Source organism: Myotis yumanensis, unplaced genomic scaffold, assembly GCF_028538775.1.
Source record: "Myotis yumanensis isolate MYYU_CA2020_CCGP unplaced genomic scaffold, mMyoYum1.0.hap1 SCAF_3, whole genome shotgun sequence".
NCBI classification, from domain to species: domain Eukaryota; kingdom Metazoa; phylum Chordata; class Mammalia; order Chiroptera; family Vespertilionidae; genus Myotis; species Myotis yumanensis.
The window spans coordinates 191,829,802-191,851,103 of NW_027223754.1; the positions used below are offsets into that span (position 1 = coordinate 191,829,802).

Below are 21,302 nucleotides of genomic sequence, written 5' to 3' on the forward strand. Positions count from 1 at the left end.
TATCTCATTCACGCTAAGAAATCTCAAATACTAAGGAATACACCTGTCAATTATAAAGCAGATACTGTTGTAAAATGTAATAATAACCAATCCCTAAAAGTATTGTATTCTTATAGGAAAAACCTAAATTATGTTCCCTGCCCCCCAAAAATCCCACCAGATTAACTGACCCCTGATCTGTCTAGTACTATGTTCTTGTATTTTATTCTATCCCCTCCTAGCTAAACAGCCAGGGTTGCGTCTCTCAGCAAGTAAAAACCAAGGTCTTCCAGATGAAGAGAGAAGGTTTGAAAATGGAACTTGAAGTGGAAGCCAAGATCAAAGAAGAAGGAACAGGTTTGTGTACCATGGGGGGGATGGGGGAAAAGGAAATGGACATTGATTTATATCCTTTGCCAAAGTATGATTTGAAAGGGGGAAGGTAGGATAAGAAGTTTAGGCCGATCACCCTTCCAAAAAAATGACTTTCTTTTTTCTTCTTCTTTCAGAGGTGGAGTTAACTGGAAGAGGGCTCAGTGAAATAACAAGAACTATCACCCAACTCTCATTTGTGAAAGTGGACCCCCACTTCAGACAAGGGATCCCCTTCTTTGGACAGGTGGAGTATTTTTCAATTCACAAACCAAACTTTGCATCATCATCTATAAGCACAGCATATTCTGCTAAAACTATACCTGATTATTGTTACCTGCTGATTAGTACAAAATACAATACAAATTAAAACCACATACCTGTTCCTCTGTAAATTTGTAAATGAAATGTATAAAAATCTTTCTAAAGCATCCGCAAAATTAGAAAGTTTTTTTTTTGTCACTTCTGGAACAGCATTGTGTGGTGTCACTCAATCTCCTTCGCACAGTTTACCAGGCAGTCTCATATTTTTTTTTAATTGTTTTATTGCTTAAAGTATTACAAAGAGTATTATATGTCTCCTTTTTTTTCTCCCCTTGACCTTCCCCTGGCCTCCCATACCCCAGTGTCTTGTGTCCATTGGTTATGCTTATATGCATGCATACAAGTCCTTCAGTTGATCTCTTACCCACCCACACCCCCAACCCTCCCCGGCCTTCCCACTGTAGTTTGACAGTCTGTTCGATGTTGCTCTGCGTCTGTATCTATTTTTGTTCATCAGTTTATAATGGTCTTAATTATCCATAAATGAGTGAGATCATGTGGTATTAAAATATGAGACTGAGACTGACTTTGCATATTTTTATGATATTTTCTCACAAGCATCTCAGAATTCATGGTGACCACAAACATTATCCTTCCAACACTAATTTCACATGGCAATGAATGGGTAGATGGTTTTAATTTTTATTTTGAAGCATAAAATATGCTACTATACCTAGTATTTCTTTCATGGATATTATATTTATAACACTTTTTCTATAAATGCAAGTAAAACAGTGTACACAAGGGTAAAATACTGCTATTTAAGGTTCCCAGCTTTTAAAAATATAAATTTTTGCACAGATCTACAGAGAAATATTTTATTGTATAAATAGTTTTCTAGTATAAGCAGATGTGCAAATGGACCTTTCTGAGTCCAGGAGTCTGAGATAACAGTTGGGTATATCTCATGTATAATGACTGTGTGTCATATTCTTAATGGAAATGCTATAAAATTTCAGCTGTGGAGAGTGTGAAAGACAGAGGGACTAGACTCAACAAAGGAGTGAAGGAGTAAATTTTAGAATGTTTTGATTATGTTATGACAGCAAACATATTCAGAAACTTTGGTCACATCTAAAATGAAAGTACACTTCATGTTTTTAAATTTCTTGGGTATAGTGTACATTTTTGATATTTTAGTCCTGCTAAATAAGTGTTCCATTAGTCATAAGACTCATTAGAAGAGAAAAATCAGAATTTTATCCTTCTCTTTGTTCATGTAGCCGACAGTTCAGTGACAAACTTAGATTTTGTTCATCAGTTACACATACTGATCCAAGTCTGCCCCTGTGCTTCTTGCTACCATAAGAAATAGCTTATACTGGAAAAGAATGAACATCTTCATAATAGGAACTAGACTACTCATCTGATGAGTCTAATATTAACAGTAATGTGACTTTAAGCCTTTAATAGGATGGTGTGCTTCTTCTCAATTTTACATTTTTACGTGGCAAGTGCCTCATAAAATCTGCCTACCTTCCAAAAGATTGAAAATTTAGGTTGACAAGCAGATATCATGCATAAAAAAACTAGAGAAGCATACCGGACAATGAATTAATTGCTCACTTGTACACTTATTATACAGAACACAACATCATAAAAAGTTAGTTGTCCGCCACACAATAAGAGGAACTCAATTAAATTTGGCAATGGGTTAAAATTTTTCATTGCTGTATGATTCTTGTGCTCTGTGACTCTGCAAGAGTAATATATGATACACAGACCCACCATCATGCTCTATCCTTTTACACTGCTTTATTTTTTCTAACTTTTCAATTACAGTTTACACTCAATGTTATTCTGTATTCGTTCCAGATATGCAGCATAGTGGATGGATCATCATGTATTTTATAGAGTGGGCCCCACGATGTTTCAAATACCCACCTGGCTCCATACAATACTCCTTTATTTTTCTTCTTAGGACTGATTACTACTAAATAAGTGTATGTTACTTATGCATTGATTTAACATCTGTCCCTTACTAGACTGTAAGCTCTACGGTGGAAGGACCTTTGTTTTGTTCACTGCTATAGCTTCAATGCTTGGAAATGTGTTCAATATATAGGATGCACTTATATAAATACTTCGAATAAAATGAATATGTTGGTTGCCTATTGGAGATTAGCCATATAACTGATCCACAGCTTTTCATCTTCAGGTGCGCCTCCTGGATGGGAAAGGTGTCCCCATGCAAAATAAACTCATCTACATCACAGCAAATGCCGCTAACTATGTCTCCAATGCCACCACGGATCAGTTTGGCCTAGCGCAGTTCTCCATCAACACCACCAATGTTAAGGATTCCTCCCTCTCTGTCAGGGTAAGCTTGGAAAGAAGTTAGCAATAACATGAAGTAGCCTTGAAAAATGCTTGCAATCTAAAGTGATGAGATCTCCAAGTTTGTTTAGTCCTATGGAGAGAAAAACACTAGAAACTAGAAACCAATTTAAGGTCAACTTTGAAAAACTTTATTAAAAAGGTTTGGTGGTTAAAAGTATGGGTTCTTCTTGTATACTGTTACTGGCAATATAAAATGGTGATATCGAAAACAGTATGGCAATTTTTCAAAAAATTAAAAATGGAAGTATCATATGATCTCATAATCCCACTTATGGGGAATATAGCCACAAGAATTGAAAGCAGTGTCTCAAATGCATATTTGCACACCCGTGTTCATAGCAGCACTAGTCACAATAGCCACAAAGTGAAAGCAACCCAAATATCTTTGAACAGATGAAGATAAATAAAAGGTGGTATATACATATAATGGAATAGAATTCAGCTTTAAAAAGGAAGGAAATCCTGTCACATGCTATAACATAGATGAACTTTGATGACATTATGCTAAGTGAAATACACAGTCACAAATACAGTATGATTCCAATTATACAATGTATCTACATTAGTCAAAGTCATAGAAATGTAGAGTAAAATGGCAGCTTCCTGTGACTGGAAAGGAGAAGTTAGAAGCTGTTGTTTAATGGATGTAGAGTTTTAGTTTTACAAGGTGAAAAAATTTTGAAGATCCATTGCACACTACTTCACACTACCAAACTGTACGTAAAATGGTTAAAATGATAATTTTATGTTGTGTGTTTCTTACCACAGTTTTTTTTTTAAAGGTGTAGGTTCCAGAATGAAATAAATAAGAATAAAATCCTGGCTCAACTCTTTTTAAGAGCAAATAACTAAAAACCTCTATACTTCATTTTCTTATCTGTAAAATGGACACAACTCTTAGAATTGTTGTGAGATTAGAGATACTACATATTAAAGCACCTAGTGAGCCCCTTTAACTGTTAAATATTGTTGCTGTAAAAGCCCATTTTAACATCATTAGCACTTTAACTGCATAAATTATTGTCCTAACTTTATTTTTGTCCGGCTATTCTAATTTTCTCCACACTCTCCTTACCCATCTAGTTTGCTTTTTATAGCATTCAGTCCTCTATTCAGCAATGAAGATGTAGATACACATTTATGGATATATGGCTATACAATAGATATTACATAGTAACAGTGATGAAAAACCCCTACCTGTTGGAATTTCTCATATAAATATAAAGAGGAATAAATAATATTTTATTAATTAAGCTGTAAATAGTTGTCATAAAAGCCTATACCCTTAATAAGTGAAAATTTAATGTTTACTCATTTATTTTATTAAGAACTATCTCAAATACCTTCTCTGTACTAGGCACGGTGCTAGGCCTAAAAAATGAAAATATTATTATTAAATGCTTACTCTGTTTAATGAGCATTTATATGTTATCACTGAAATATACATTGAGATATGAACAAAATGGTTGGCTGACCAAAGATTCACTCATGCCACTTGGGAGGTGAAGATGAGGGTAGTGGAAGCCTGAACATAAAAACTAACAAACAACTTCTACATGGAGAAAAATTGAAATACAACCCAAATAATCCCTATGGAGCTTAAGATTCTTGTCCAGAATCACAAGAAGCATTAAAAAAAATCCAAGAAACTCCAAAGAGGTGAACTTTAGCCAATTTGCCAGCTCAAGAACTAATGCTATTTATGGAAAGTTTCCTCAGAACCTTAATGTTGCAATATTACATTTACTCATAATATCTATTTGCAACTCAGCATGAATGAGGCATTGACTTCAATTTGTGAATGTGATTCTTCAGTTTTTGGACATTATTTAAGTCTCCTCAAAGAGGCTTCATAGTGTCTCTGCACAATAAAGTTGCCAAAGAAATGTCAAGAAAGCTAGTCAGAGCAAAGGGTGTCTCCCTTTATGTTCTTCAAAAATATCAACAGCAACCCGAGGAACCTCTTCAATGTAAAGGCACAAACCATGCCTGCAATAGAGATAAACCAAAAAAGGAGGGGGCTTCTCTCTCACTTGTTACTAGACTCTAGGTACTAGTTTAGGTAGGACAGTCAACTAATACAGTTTTGTGAGAACATTGATTCTCTATGAGATATAAACTATACAATAATACTGTTTTTCCTAATTCATTAGGTCAAATACAAGGATCAGAGCCACTGTTATGACCGCCAATGGCTGACAGAAGAGCACAGAGACGCTTATCACACTGCTACTCGTGTATTCTCTCCCAGCAAGAGCTTTGTCCACCTTGAGACCATAACTGATGAACTGCGCTGTGGCCAAACTCAAACCATCCAAGCACATTATGTTCTGAATGGACAGGTCCTGAAGGAGCTAAGGGAGCTCACGTTCTATTACCTGGTGAGAAGGCGGACCACGGCACTGAGTCATCTGTAGACAAACGCTGTCTGTGGGGCAAGATTTATAAGCTCTTGAGAAAGTCTGTTTCTCTTCTGAAAGCTTGACTCCCTACAGCAGTGGTTCTCAACCTGTGTGTCGCGACCCCTTGGGGGTTGAAAGACCCTTTCACAGGGTCACCTAAAACCATCAGAAAAAACATATATAATTACATATTGCTTTTGTGATTAATCACTATGCTTTAATTATGTTCAATTTGTAACAATGAAATTGGGGGTCACCACAACATGAGGAACTGTGTTAAAGGGTCTCGGCATTAGAAAGGTTGAGAACCACTGCCCTACAGGGTTAATTAATTCTTGCTAGCAGGGGTTCAAAAAAAATAAGCATGTCACATAGAGGGCAAGAATTGAGGTAAGATCGTTTCATTGCCTTTGGTTTTGGTGTGTTTTTTTTCCAGATAATGGCAAAAGGAGGCATTGTCCGAACTGGGTTTCATGTACTGCCTGTGAAGCAGGAAGACAGTGAGTATTTTCATAATTCCACATTCCCATCTCACTCTGACACATTCAACCTGACACTGCAGAAATACCAGGATTCGTTTCAAATAAAAAGAGGCAATCTATGTCTAACCCCAATAAAGAAGAAGTTGAGCCCTAGCTGGTTTGGTTCAGTGGATAGAGTGTCGGCCTTCAGACTGAAGGGTCCCAGGTTTGATTCCGGTCAAGGGCACATGCCTGGATTGGGGCTTGATCCCCATTACAGGATGTGCAGGAGGCAGCCGATCAATGATTCTCATCATTGACGTTTCTATCTCTCTTTCCCTCTCCCTTCCTCTCTAAAATCAATAAAGATACAATTTAAAAAAAAGAAGTCGAAAGGAGAAAAATATTTCTTTTTATCACCCAATATGTCTTTTTCTTCAGTGTATTCTGTTCAAATTATTTAAAATGTAAATGTAGTATTTCTTATCATTCATTCTTATTCCAAACTTTCAAACCATAAATATTCATGAACCACCTTTGCAAAACGACATTTCAAAAAAGTTTTAATCAATGGACTGAAGGTAAAATTTGGGAGTGCTTTCTAAGTACTAGGTTTTGTGGTGAGTTATTTATATTTGTATATAATTTTTCCTTTTCAAAGATAGTTACAATTTATGAAGAATTTAATTGGGTACTTCCACCATTGAATTGGACTCTTCCCATGAATGAATATGGAGCAATATAAATCTCTGATGGTTTCTCCTATTCCAAGAAAGTCTGAAAGAACACTTACTAGAAAACTAACAGTGAACTACTCTCCTATTGCTTTTTCATAGCAACAAAGAAGATGTACAGAAGTCTGATGCAACCTCTAAAAAATCTATGTATACATCAAAAAATAACTTCCAAAGAAGCACCATGTTCCTCTTAAGGAAAAAAAAATAGAATATGCTGTTCATAGAGGTTTAAAAAGGACATAAGATAAATACAATGTGTTAAACTCCTAATATTATAATTCACAGCTTCACCTTCTATTTCCCTTCTCTAATGTGAGGTCTAGATCAAATGGCAAACAAGATGTCTCCATATGCTTAGATAGCATCAGAACTTTATATAAGAACTTTAAAATTGGTGATAAATCATTTAAGAGAGAAAAGGGGACTTTTAATAAGGCTTCTTTTTCCCTAAAGCTAGAGTTCTTAGAGATATAGAGTTATTAGGGATAGTCATCTATTTGTTACATGCTGTTTAATATATCTATTACACCTACTAATAGCAATGGTATTAACCGAACCAGGCTCATAACTGGCTTTGTGCACTAGAAAACATCCACATTAGCCCTGGGGATATACCTAACTCGTAATCCCTCCCTCATTGTCTCTGTGCTCCAGTGAAAGGCCATTTTTCTGTGTCGGTCCCTGTGGAACCAGACATCGCTCCAGTTGCTCGATTGCTCATCTATGCCATTTTACCTGATGGGGAAGTGGTCGGGGATTCTGCAAAATATGAGGTTGAAAACTGTCTGGCCAACAAGGTGGGTGCTTCATACCATAAACTTTTCACATTAAATTAGAGGTACCTATCGTTATTATTTTCTACATGCAAGCATTGGGACCAAAGGGGTTAAATGAACTCCCACAGGACTTCAGCAAGGTAATGGCAGAGTCACATTAAGAAGCCATGTCCCTGGACTCCTAGTGCAGAATTCTCATGTATTATCTCTTACCATACGATACGATTCAGAGTACCTTGTTCCCTTCTTTTTTGATGAAATGTTGGGAAATACATTTTTAAGATTACTAAAGAGCCAAAAGATAAACGCAAGAGCATCTAGAACTATTCGCATTCTACCTTGCAGTGAATGAACATTACATTGTGTATCAAAGGTAAAAATGGCATCTCAAGTTTAATAAGTTGTAAAAATAATTAGATGTCATTATAATGGCTTAGCTGATTCTTGGAAATCAAAGGGATGTGTAGGGGACCAAAAGCCTCAGGTCTCACACAGTGCCAAACACCGCAAAGTCAAACTAAGTGCTTATGCATTGAATGTAAGCTGCATTCTGTAAAAGCAGGTGCCCCAGCCAGCAATGCCCAATGGTTAAGCATCGACCTATGAACCAAGAGGCCATGGTTCAATTCCCAGATAGGGAACATGCCTGGGTTGTTGGCTCCATCCCCAGTGTAGAGCATGCAGGAGGCAGCTGATCAATGATTCTCTCTCATCATTGATGTTTCTCCTTCTCCCTTCCTCTCTGAAATCAATAAAAATATTTTTTAAAAAGAAAATGTTGGTGAATACATGGTTAGGTTAGAAAACTTGTTTTTCTGATATTTCTCTCCACTTTCACAGGTGAACTTGAGCTTCAACCCAGCAGTAAGTCTTCCAGCCTCGCCCGTCCACCTGCGAGTCACAGCTTCTCCTCAGTCCCTCTGTGCCCTCCGCGCAGTGGACCAAAGCGTGCTGCTCCTGAAGCCTGAGGCAGAGCTCTCCCTGTCCTCGGTGAGTCCCCTCAGCCTGGGTCAGGAAGGGCCAGGTAAAAGGGTCTCCAAGCAAGAAGAAATGCCTTTTTGAGTAGATAGGCAGCTTCTGCACTGAGCACCTGCCCCCTGGTGGTCAGTGTGTGTCATAGCAACTGGTCGACCGTTTGTTCTGCTTGTTTGGTCACTTAGGCTTTTCTATATATAAATTGCTTTGGAAAAAAATAAGCCGAGAAGGAAGATGGATAAGTGTCTAATTTCATTACTCACTTTGTTAATCAGCCCCTGGTGCTAAACCATTAGTAGAGACCTGCTTCTGGGTCGGGTTTTCTTATGTAGCAGAGCAGCTCCCTCAATGTGATCTATTGAAAGTCAGCCCTTGACACAAGGGTCTGTCTTGTTCGCGTCCTCTCCCTTCCCCGGGGGCGGGCCGCCGACCTGCTGTTGTGGCAGCACAGTGGTGAGGGAAGGAGGAGGGGGAAGAAGTGGGGAACTGTGCAGTGGTGGGGCGCCAACGGTGGCATCAGCGTCCATTCCTTCCACGCCTGGCCTGATGACTGTTGCCTCCTCTCCCAACCCCACTGGGGCTCTCGGGCCCAGGCTGGGACAGGGAACCAGGGGTGGGTGGTGGCAGACGCAGCTCCTTTCCCAGGGGGGTCAAGGGCCAGCTCCTTCCTCAGGGCTAGAGGCCAACCTCCCGCGGTCCCTCCTTTTCTACCCCATAAATTCATGCAACGGCCCTCATTCTAGTCTTCTTTATAAAATATGTAAGCAATGAAGATACTAAAAAACTAATGGCGATTATTCTTTTCTTTTATCCTTGCACTTAAGAAAAATAAAACACAATCAGTTTTTCCTTTTATCCTTTGCATTTGTACAGGTTTATAACCTGCTACCAGTAAAGGACCTCACTGGTTTCCCTGGAAGTTTGAATCAACAGGAGGAAACTAATGTAGACTGTGTCAGTGACCAGATCCACATCAATGGAATCATCTATTCCCCAATGTCAAGTACAAATGAAAAAGATATGTATAGTTTCCTACAGGTAAGTTCCTTCTGTTGTAGATGATCAGTTCCCAAGGTTTACAAACTATCTAATCTAATAAAAGAGAAACATGCAAATTGACCATACCTCTGCTACACCCACAGCCACACCCACAAGCCATGCCCACAAGCCAATCAGGGGGAAATATGCAAATTAACCCAACTAAGATGGTGGTAACCACTGCGCTGAGCAAACAGGAGGCTTGGGTTGCCCCAGCAATGGAGGAAACCAAGCTCCCCCCTGCCCTGCTGGCCCTGACCTCCACTCAAGGCTACAAAATTTCAATTATAGGAGATAAATAAATCCCAGGTACCTGCTCCCAGCCAGCAGCTGTGGCCAGCCCCTCACACAGGCTGGCCAAACCCCCATGGGGTGAGGGTCCCCACTGGGGGCTTGACCAGCTTGCAAATAGCCATCAGCCCCTCACCCAGGCTCGCCAGGCACCCAGCGGGAACCTCCACCCTGAAGAGGGTGTGGCTAGCCTTTAAAATGGCCCTCAGCCACTCACGAAGGCTGGCCACACCACCATGGAGTGAGGATCCCCACTGGGGGTCTTGGGCAGCCTGAAAACAGCCCTCAGCCCCTCATCCAGGCGGGCCAGGCACCCCAATGAGGACCCCCACCCTGAAGGGGGTGTGGCCAGTCTGAAAAAAAGCCCTCAGTCCCTCACCAAGGCTAGCCAGGCACCCCAGTGAGACCCCCACCCTAATCCGGGATACCCTTCAGGGCAAACCAGCCAGCCCCCACCAGTGCATCAGGCCTCCATCCTATATAATAAAAGGGTAATATACAAATTGACCCTAACAGCAGACCCACTGGGAATGACTGGTCCCTATGACACACACTGACCACCAGGATCCAGACACTCAATGCAGGAGCTGCCCTCTGGTGGTCAGTGCGCTCCCACAGGAGGAGCTCTGCTCAGCCACAAGCCAGGCTGATGGCTGCCAGTACAGCGGTGGTGGTGGGAGCCTCTCCCACCTCCTCAGCAGCACTAAAGATGTCCAACTACAGCTTAGTCCTGCTCCCTGCTGGCAAGTGGACATCCCCTGCGGGCTCCAGGGCTGCCAGAGGGATGTCTGACTGCCAGCTTAGGCCCGATCCTCTGGGGAGCAGGCCTAAGCCAGGAGGTGGTCATCCCCTGAGGGGTCCCAGACTGCGAGAGGGCACAGGCTGGGCGGAGGGACACCCCGCCCCTGAGTGCTCAAATTTTTGTGCACCGGGCCTCTAGTTATATATATTTTTAAAATTATTTATTTAATGCCTTCATATCATAGTTGAGGCTAATGAGACATAGAGAAGTCAAGTGACTTCTCCAAGGTCACTATAAGTAGCAGATCCACTAATAGCAAAGAGCCAGTACTGTAACTTTTTGGGCTATTAATCAAGTTTTCTTCTTTTTACTAAAATTCATTTCCTTATTATACTTATAAATATCAAATTATAAAATAACTACTGTCCAAAGTGTTTTAAAAAAATGAAATTACCTTAGTAAGTGTACCAATATCCCTTCTACAAATGTGAACATTAAAAGTTTAATATTAGCTCTAGCCAGTTTGGCTCAGTGAAAAGAGCATCAGCCTGTGCACTGAATGGTCCCAGGTTTGATTTGGTCAAGGGCACATGCCCAGGTTGTGAGCTCGGTCCCCAGTAGGGGATGTGCAGGAGGCCACTGATGTGTTTCTATCTCTCCTTTCCTCTCCCTTCCTCTCTGAAGTCAATAAAAAATATTTTTTTAAAAAATGTTTAAGTTTCATATTAAACTAATTGGATTGTTTATTAATTTCAATTTTTAAGAGTATGTGCCTATATATTTTATACTATTTATGTACTAATTAGGTGATAATTTTCTTCACAGGATATGGGTTTAAAGGTGTTCACCAACTCAAAGATTCATAAACCCAGAGTGTGTTCATACTATCATCCCCAACCCTTTGCAAGCCCAGGTGCTGCAAGACTATACGATTATTCAGGTAAAATAATAATAATAATAATAATAATAATAAATTGCCTAATATATTGAACCAAATAAAAGAAATTATTAAAATTAACCAAAAAAACACTTGTGATTCAGATATATCGAGGGTACATAGCAATACGACCCCCAAAATTCTGATTGCATCAAGCCCCCACATATGCAAAGCTGAAGAGATCACATGGCAGATTGTGAAAAGTGTTGAAAGACAGGGGAATATGTGCAGAATAAAAGAAGGGATGGATTCTGATTGAGGAATCAGAAAAGCCAGTCATAAAGAATTTGTATCTAGAACATAAAAATATGTGGCGTTCAAAAAGAAAGAGAAAGTTTTCAGGCATAGGATCAGTGTAAACAGAAACAGAAATGTTCATAAGTCAGGCTACATTCTCGCCAATCAAGTGAACAAATTCCTTAATGTCCCAATAACATCAGGGTATATTCTTGTTGAAATCACCCATTTGTCAATGATATGGGCTATTTCTTTGATGAGTCAGATAGTAATGAAGCATTTGCTTCTAGTCTGATTGTCAAATCATGGTTGAATACAGGTTGAGTACAAACCAAAGAGTTTGTCAAATATCAAGAAAAAAATTCGGCCTAGTTGGTTTGGCTCAGTGGATAGAGCATCGGCCTGTAGACTGAAAGGTTCCAGGTTTGAATCCAGTCAAGGGCACATGCCCAGATTGGGGGCTCGATCCCCAGTAGGAGGCATGTAGGAGGCAGCCAATCAATGATTCTCTCTCATCACTGATCTTTCTCTTTCTCTCCCTCTCCCTTCTTCTCTGAAATTAATAAAAATATTTTTAAAGAAAAAATTCAATGATGAATTGTCTATCTGGAATTTAAATTTAAATTATTGTATATTTGTATTATTATTTATAAATTATATTCTATAATCTTTTATCAGATTTATAGGTATGTATGTACAAGTATATATATATGCACAAATTTTTTCCTGTGTGCTTTGAAGTTATAGTACACAGGATAAGAGATCCTAACTCTGATTTTTTGAATCATAAGGAAATAAAGAGCTTTTTTTTCTTTAATCCTCACCGGGGAGTGAAAATATTTTTTTCATTGATTTTTAGAGAGGGTGGAAGGGGAGAGAGAAAGAAATGTGAGAGAGACACATAGATCGGTTGCTTCCCGCATGTCTCCCCACCAGGGCCGGGATCTAATCTGCAACCCAGGTACTCTTTTTGTAATCCTTTATCCTTTCACTCCCATGAACTGTTCCACAAAGCCCCTGCTGTGATGTCTGGAATGATTTCTCTTTTCTCCCACAGAGAAACATACCAAATGGAAATTTTGATTCCTCCCTCCTCCCGCCCCCATGTCATAGAAATCTTCACTTGCACAATGTGCAGGAGCCACAGAGGACTCCTTTGTGCCCCACCGACAATCCTAGGCTCTTTCTGCCTCTGTCTCTATATTCTCTGTTTGTGATTCTCTTCCCCCACCTCACTCCTAGCTTATTTCAAAAGTTAAGAATTCAGCTAAAACATTACCTTCTCAAAGAAGCTTTTCCTTAACACCCAAGTGTCTTCTGCTGGTTCCTATTTCATCACCATGTTTATTTCTCTTATAGCACTTATCACAGTTTCTTATAAGCTTGATCTTTATATTTATTGTTTTTGTCTCCTCCCTCACCCACCATAGAAAGAATGTCAATGAGAGGCAGCAGTCTTAATTTAGTAGGTGCTTCAGGGCCTGTCCCAGAGCCTGTCACAGAGACCGTGAGAAAATACTTTCCTGAGACGTGGATCTGGGACTTGGTGGTAGTAGAGTAAGTAACTTGCTTTATATATAAGATACAACAGTAGATAGTCCTCATAATTTTCAATTTTGGACACATTGCTGTTTTTAGGAGAAATTGGACATAACTACTGCTGCTATGACACCTCACTAATAAATTGCATCAGAGCTAAGAAATTTTGCACAAATTTAATTCAAAAATGTCCAAAAAACAGGCATGAAGATTAAATAAAACCAAGCACTGCATGGATTAACACTTTAGAGAGGCCCTTTATTGGTCAGCATTCTTGAATTAAGAACAGAATCTGTAAGGCAAACTATACCCAATAGTGGTAGAATTGAAAATTATAAACTTGCCCTCAAGTGGAACAATATTTTAGAGATCAAAATTTAAGAACAATCTCAAATTACATATTTAGTTTATAACTATACTAGAGGCCTGATGCACGAAATTTGTGCAAGAGAAGGCCTTCTCTCCCCTGACTGCTGGCACGGGCTTCCCTCTGACACCCAGGACCTGTGCTTCCCTCACAGAGAGAGGCCCCGCCCACCAACCACATCCTGCTGGTCAGTGACCTGGGCCTCCCTCTGCTGGGTGATCATTGGGCAATGGCCGAGCCCCGACCAATCGCATCACACCCACCTTGGCTGGCCTGGTGCAAATGGGTGTCATATCATGGTCCTGGGTAGTCCTCCAGATGGTCGTTTCTCTGTTCGGCCGTTCAGTCTATTTGCATATTATGCTTCAATTATATAGGATTATATAGAATTGTCTATAATAGATTATACTGCAGCTATATGTCTATAGGAGATTCTAATATAGACTAGACTTTAAAATGATCAGATTTAAAAGAAAAGGAGTTATATGACTCTATTTTTAAGCCTTGCTTATACTCTTCATTATTAGTATTTCTTCGGAGTGCATCCTAATCATGACAATAGAATCATTTATAGGGGTACCTAGAAAGGATTTATTTAACTGCTTACTTTCTGTTCTTCACATTGCCATCCTCCCCAGCTCATCAGGCGTGGCTGAAGTAGGAGTAAGAGTCCCTGACACCATCACTGAGTGGAAGGCAGGGGCCTTCTGCCTGTCCGATGACACTGGAATTGGCCTCTCTCTTCCCACCACTCTCCAAGCCTTCCAGCCTTTCTTTGTGGAACTCACAATGCCCTACTCTGTGATCCGTGGAGAGGCCTTCACACTCAAGGCTACTGTCCTAAACTACCTTCCCAATTGCATCCGGGTAAGGACCTCGCTTTCCTAAATTGAACACAAGGTTAATTAAATTAAAATTGCATTTCTAGGAATACGATCAAACTCCCGTGTGGAAAATGTGCTTATCAGAAGAAGAGTACTATTAGATATTCATATGCATATTCATAACTATAGTTGCTGATATCTGCAAATACCAGATTGCAACTTAAAACAAGTTTCTGAGTCCCTTTTTTTTCCTTTCTAATATTTTTAAATTACATTTACTGGGGTGACATTGGTTAACAATATTTCATAGATTTCAAGTGTACATTTCTAAGATACATGATCTGTATATTGCATTGTGTGCCCACCATCCAAAGTCAAATCATCTTCCATCACCATATATTTGGCTCCCTTTACTACCCCCACTCTCTTACCTCTGGTAACTACCATACTATTGTCTGTGTCTTGATTTTCAATTTTATGTTGCACATATGTGTGAGATTATATGGTTCTTAGCTTTTTGTGACTGACATTTCACTTAGCATCCTATTCGGAAAGTCCATCCATGTTGTCTCAAGTTTCTAACTCATCACAATCTTCTAAGGTTAGGAAGTTTGTGTCGTATGAAGATTTCTGATATGGACATCAAAAATCAATAGGCGTCATTTACATGTCTTAGATTCTTCAAGGTTTCAATCTCTATATTCCCATATATTTAACTTTTCATGTGACATTAATTAAAAATTATTTGTGAGCATCTTATATCCACTGAAATCATAACTGTTTATCAATATCGTGTACTCTGCTGGGAAAGCTGAGAGGATGGTCAAGATTTCAGGCCAAAAAAATAGAGCTCCCACCGGCACATGTCATCATGACTTTTCCTCACCTCTGGTCCCATGAAAGAGCAGGTTATACCAAAATACTAATATTTCAAGTTCAATTCTACCTATAAGGTCTTCAATATTTGGCAACCTGAAATCTAACCACTCTCCAAAATGCTTTATTTCACCCCATTCTTCTTTGGTCCCCTTCTTCCTCTGATCTCGTCTCTGTCTCACATGTGATTTCAGGTCAGGGTGCACCTAGAAGCCTCTCCTGCATTCCTGGCTGTCCCAGGGGAGAAGGAACAAGACTCTCCTTGCATCTGTGGGAATGGACGACAAACCGTGTCCTGGGCAGTAACTCCAAAGTCATTAGGTGACGGACAGATTCCTAAAACTACTCAATCCTACTCAAAGATTGTATGTCAGTGGGATTCTTATATCTAGTTCTACTTCCCTCAGGCAAAGACACCCCTTCCCCAGATGGTAGGATTTTTTTCTTTGTCTTTTATTCTAGAAGGTCTAGAAGGATATTTTTAACTCCCCCACCTCCATTTCCACCTCAGATGCTCAGTATCATTATTCTCTAGCTTGTGCTGCTTCTATTCCTGCTCCTATGTTTTTAAAACACAACAAAAAAGCGGGGGCGGGTACGGAACATTTCTAAATCTCCGGGTTTAGAGGATGGAAGAAAGGGGGGGTCGTGCTCATCTCTACTGGCTCTTCTTTCAGGGACTGTGAATTTCACCGTGAACGCAGAGGCACTGGAGTCTCAAGAACTGTGTGGGACTGAGGTGCCTGTGGTCCCTCAATATGGAAAGAAAGACACAATCATCAAGCCCCTTTTGGTTGAAGTGAGTAAGCCTGCCCATTTATAGGTAACAATGTGTCAATGAAAACAATGCCGAATACAGTTGAGATTATAACTCTTAGGTAAGAAGGGCTACGTAATATATGGTATGAGATATTTCATAATATTCTTTTATAGGTATTGACATATCTATATATAGATATGTTTTATATATATATATATATATATATATACCTGTCTTTCCATCTCTCTCAATTTATTTTCACATTTTCCCCTCACTTTCTCATCTAACAATTTGTCTCCTTCATATTGTTTTTGCTTATAGAATTTATTTATATACTACACTTGAAAAATCAATTCTAGTTCTTCTCTTTACTATCAAGAAATTTGTGGTTGCCCTATCAATACAAGTGTCCTGAAAGTCAGTTCATTCTCTCCTCTAATTTTCCTTTCTTTCCATATAAAGCCTGAAGGAATAGAGAAGGAAGCAACATTCAACTCCCTGCTTTGCCCATCAGGTAAGAATCAGCCTTAATAATTAAAATGACATTAACTAAAGTTTGTATAACATTTGAAGCTCGAAGAATTTTATATATTATTTCTACATGCACCCTATTAGTTAAGTAAGACCCAAAGAGCCATTCAACCCATCTGACAAATGATAAATACGGTCTTAGAGAGGTCAAGTAATTTGATCAGGAGAATATCCATAGCTCATGCATTTTGGGTCTTTTTCTCTTACAGCAGCTGGGCAACCACTAAAATGTCTTTCTGACCAATGTGTGATGTAGCTAAAGGTAGAACGTGGGTGGAATCAGAATATTGCCAAGGGTATATTTTCCTGAATATTTAGTAATACAATATATGAGTAGCTAAACTCAGGCAGCCCAATAGCATTTGATAATGGGACCGTGCTATTTCCTGAAGAAGTTGTCATAGCCTGTACCATTACTGTTACGTCAGTATTTGTATGATGCCAATCCTGTACCTAAGGCTCTGCCAGTCATTTGGCAGGGACTTACAGTAAAAGACGTAACTTTATCTTGGTGGAGAATTGTCCTCAAAAACATGTATAAAATTTAGTACACTAGGAAATAAATCAACACAATGTGTTCTTACCTCAAAGTGATGTCAAATCAACATCACATATATGTCCCTTGCCTTTCTCTGTCTTCCTACTAATTTCTGTCCATTATGATTTTTATATTGTCAAGACTTCAAATATATAAGATGTGTACTAAAAATATAATTGCTTGGTTGTTTAGCCTTATTTATACATTAAAATGAATTTAGTGTTATCACCAAATCCTTTTATCATGGTTTCTCCTCCAATTCTGTGTTCATTTTAATTTAACTCTTATATATCTATCTAGAGCTAATCATCAGTTAGTTTTATTATAACTAACTTTAATTACCTGTGTAATACAAAAATGCATTCTCTTTTTAAAAAAAAAACACAACTTCATATTAAGGCTAATGTCACCCCCTTACATCCTTTCTCAATACTTCAATGATCATCCGTGTATGTTTAGAAATAATATGTGTAGACGAATTTGTTTGTGTATTTATACAGCATAAGTTTCATTCTTTTGCTTGTTTACTTTTACTCAGCAATTTGTCTTCAAAATTTATCCATGTTAAATTATAAATCTAGGTAATTCTTTTAAGTTCCCTTTAATCTTATACTATAATATATCACAGTTCTGCTTGGTTTTTATAGTCATTCTCAAATTGTTTTTCCAATTATTCATCAGAATAAAGGAATAAATAAATACATGCATGGATAAATAAATATATGCATGCATACATACAGGATGGGGCAAAAGTACATTTATAGTTGATCCTATGGGAAATAATTCAATAGTTGATCAATAATAATACAGAATAAATTGTGTTCCACGTTTTCATAACTGTAAACTTACTTTTGCCCCATCTGTACATACATACACAAATGTAGGCACCCTGTGTACATACAAAGTAGATATTAAAATGTGAAATTCTTGATTAGAAGGCAGTAAGTATATTCTTAGTTTTAACAAAATAATTTTTACTTAAATTCAAGTTAATATTTCCACCAATTTACATTCCCCACAATGATCACGATCACCTATTACCATAAAAGTTTTTAATTTAACCAATAATTTGGTTGTTTTAACTTATATTTCTCTAATCACAAGTGAGGATGAGCTTATTTGTACATGTTTACGAATTGCATTTATATCCTTGACTATTCTTAACTGTTGTAGTAGTTAGTCCTTTTTCTGATTCAACTGTAGGACACTGAAACTTATCTATTAAATAAGTTACAAATATTTTTCTTTTTTTAATAACTACGTTTGGTTTTTTGTTTTTTTTAAATATATTTCTTTATCGATGTCAGAGAGGGAGAGGGAGCGAGAGAGAGAAACATCAATGATGAGAGGGAATCATTGATTGGCTGCCTCCTTCATGCCCCCTACTGGGAATAGAGCCAACAACCCGGGCATGTGCCCTTGACTGGTGTCAAACCTGAGACCCTTCAGTCCACAGACCAACGCTCTATCGACTGAGCCAAACTGGCTAGAGCTACAAATATTTTATTTTATTTTGGTTGGTAGTTTGTCTTTTTAGTTTACTTATGTCTGTTTCCTTACAGATGTTTTCTTTTTTTTAAGTAATAGTTTTTTAACATACAAATAATGTATGCATAATTAAGATAACTATATGTATTAAATACAAAACTACATTATATACTTAACTACATGATTGAATTTAAATTTAATTAGATAACTAATATAATTAAAAACATACATAATGTAGACTTCTTGATGAGTTTGAAGATATAACTATATACCACAACCTTTACCATAAACCTAACCATCATCTCAAAAAGTTTCCTCCCACTCTATTATTTTGCACTAGAGGCCTGGTGCATGGATTTGTGCACTGGTAGGGGCGTGGCCTGTGGGGTTCAGCCCACTCATCCGGGTCAGCCAAGTGGCTGTGGACCCAGCCTCTGAGCAGCTGCTGAATGAGTGAATGAGGAAATTAGTCTGAGCTGATATTTTGGAGTAATATCTTGGGTAAAGGTTCTGTGTCCTGGAGGCACCTGGTGGAGAGCTTTGCACCCCAAAGCCACTCAGTAAATGTCCTTGATGTGTGATGCCCGGTCGGTGACACCATTGGGGATGTTCAGGGCAGCCATGCCCCAGGATCTTCAGCCATCAGGACAGCCTCCCCTGGGGATCCACAGTCATGTCCCCTCTTGCCAACCACCCATGCCAGCTCCTCACACTCTTTCTAGAACACACCTCAGAGAGCCTGCATCAGCTGGGGTCAGGCCAAAGTCTGGATTGTCTCAAGTATTTGATAGCTGCAAAGACTCAGCCTCACCCTGGACCTGTTAGTGGCTGCTCCCACTGCAGGAGCAGCCGCTCATTCCAGTCAGCCAAGCAGCACTCCCACTGTGGGAGCACACTGACCATCAGGGGACAGCTCCTGCATTGAGTGTCTGCCCCCTAGTGGTCAGTGCACATCATAGCAACTGGTCAATCGGTCGTTCTGGTCATTCTGCCGTTTGGTCACTGGGCTTTTATACATATAGATGATAAGAACATTTAAAATAAGATCTATCCTATTAGCAAATGTTTATGTATACAATACAGTATTGTTAACTACAGGCACTATGCTGAATGGTAGACCTCTAGAACTTATGCATCTTGAATAACTGAAACCTTGTACCTTTTGACAAAAAATTTTATTAATTTTACAAGGAAGAAATGTAGCATTAAGATAAATACACTTCACTTTTTTTCATCTTCATGTAATTCACCAACATTACAATGGCAGCAAATGTGTGCTCATCAGCAGCAATTATCTCATTTATTTTCAATGAGTCAAATTTTGTTCATCTTTGCCCCACCCCTATGTCTAGGACTTCCATAAAAATACTATTTTCATATTTGGTGAAATTTGATGAAAGTTAAGACAGAGCATTATTATAGAATTTAGGAAATTTTTGATATTTTTATTTTGTTTATGTATACATCAGGGGGTTTTGTGTGTTTTCTCTGTCATCACTGTTGAGTAAGGAGGTTGGGGTGGACATTAAATATATTATTTTGTGATAACCATCTTGTATCAGCCATAGGATGATGATATCAGGGGCACTAGTAAATGTGTAGGCTTCTTTTACAAAGCAACTTTATACATAAATAGAAAAAGTGGTTGGGGGAGGACCACTTATAAAAAACTGGAATAGTAAAAGAGAGACAGCTTTTCAGAAGTTTAGGTAAGGTATAGTTCTGACTTCTTGGTCTTAGAGCTCTTCAGGAGGATATATAGCAGAAATAGTTTTCATTATGGCTGACTTGTTTCTTTCTCTAGGTGCTGAGGTGCCTGATCAAGTATCTCTGAAGCTGCCGCCAAATGTGGTAGAAGACTCTGCCCGAGCCTCCTTCTCAGTTTTGGGTAAGTCTCCAGCCCAAGTAGATTATTCTAGTACTAGAGGTCCGATGCACAAAATTCGTGCAAGAATAGGCCTTCCTTTCCCCGGCTACTGGCATGGGCTTCCCTCTGCCACCTGAGACCCAGGCTTCCCTCACAGCCCCAGCTTCATCCGGAAGGTCGTCTGGAAGGATGTCTTGTCTAATTAGTATATTACACTCTTATTATAGATATTGACAGTTTCTACTACATTTTTTTCCATAAATACTTTCTCAAAATAACAATTGTAATTTAAACTTCTTTCTTCTCTCCTTTTTTAGGCTTGTTTATTGATTCCAATCATACTTCTATCCCTGGAAAATTTACCTTTCCTAAAAATCTTCATTTCTTTACCCCAGCTAAGAATTTATTTATGGTTCTGATAAGTTATAATTGATAAGCTTTATGACTTCCTATCTCTCCCATTCTTTAGGAGACATATTAGCCTCTGCCATGAGAAACACACAAAATCTCCTACAAATGCCCTATGGCTGTGGAGAACAGAATATGGTCCTCTTCACTCCTAATATCTATGTTCTGAATTATCTAAATGAAACACAGCAACTGACTCCAGAGGTCAAGTCCAAGGCCATTGGCTTCCTCAATACTGGTGAGTGACTGAATGAGTGAGTGAAAACTTCACAGTATTACTTCAACCATAGATTGGGTTTCCCAATAGGCTTGAGTTACTTATCAATACTATGATACATTCACTTATCATACTATGATAGTTCTTATGATAAGAATACTATGAAAGTTAATTTCATGGTAACCATCCAGGGTCCAAACTCCAATAAAATGTTTTGGACTGAGAACCTTCTAACATATGACAGCAAATTTTTTAAAATATCACAAGGCCAAAGCA

At 38.8% G+C, this 21,302-nt stretch overlaps 1 protein-coding gene across 1 annotated transcript in view; it reads left to right on the top strand.

The window, feature by feature from the left end:
• Positions 1–21,302, top strand: part of LOC139007352 (alpha-2-macroglobulin-like) — a 43,008-nt gene that overhangs the window by 8,644 nt on the left and 13,062 nt on the right. The window contains exons 9-24 of the mRNA XM_070410707.1: positions 222–336; positions 489–598; positions 2,834–2,995; positions 5,169–5,396; positions 5,854–5,917; positions 7,270–7,412; positions 8,232–8,381; positions 9,240–9,404; positions 11,263–11,377; positions 13,042–13,168; positions 14,156–14,384; positions 15,412–15,538; positions 15,895–16,016; positions 16,440–16,491; positions 20,339–20,422; positions 20,871–21,047. Of these exons, the coding sequence (XP_070266808.1) occupies positions 222–336; positions 489–598; positions 2,834–2,995; positions 5,169–5,396; positions 5,854–5,917; positions 7,270–7,412; positions 8,232–8,381; positions 9,240–9,404; positions 11,263–11,377; positions 13,042–13,168; positions 14,156–14,384; positions 15,412–15,538; positions 15,895–16,016; positions 16,440–16,491; positions 20,339–20,422; positions 20,871–21,047 (2,170 nt within the window). The remainder of the gene's footprint in view (positions 1–221; positions 337–488; positions 599–2,833; positions 2,996–5,168; positions 5,397–5,853; positions 5,918–7,269; positions 7,413–8,231; positions 8,382–9,239; positions 9,405–11,262; positions 11,378–13,041; positions 13,169–14,155; positions 14,385–15,411; positions 15,539–15,894; positions 16,017–16,439; positions 16,492–20,338; positions 20,423–20,870; positions 21,048–21,302) is intronic.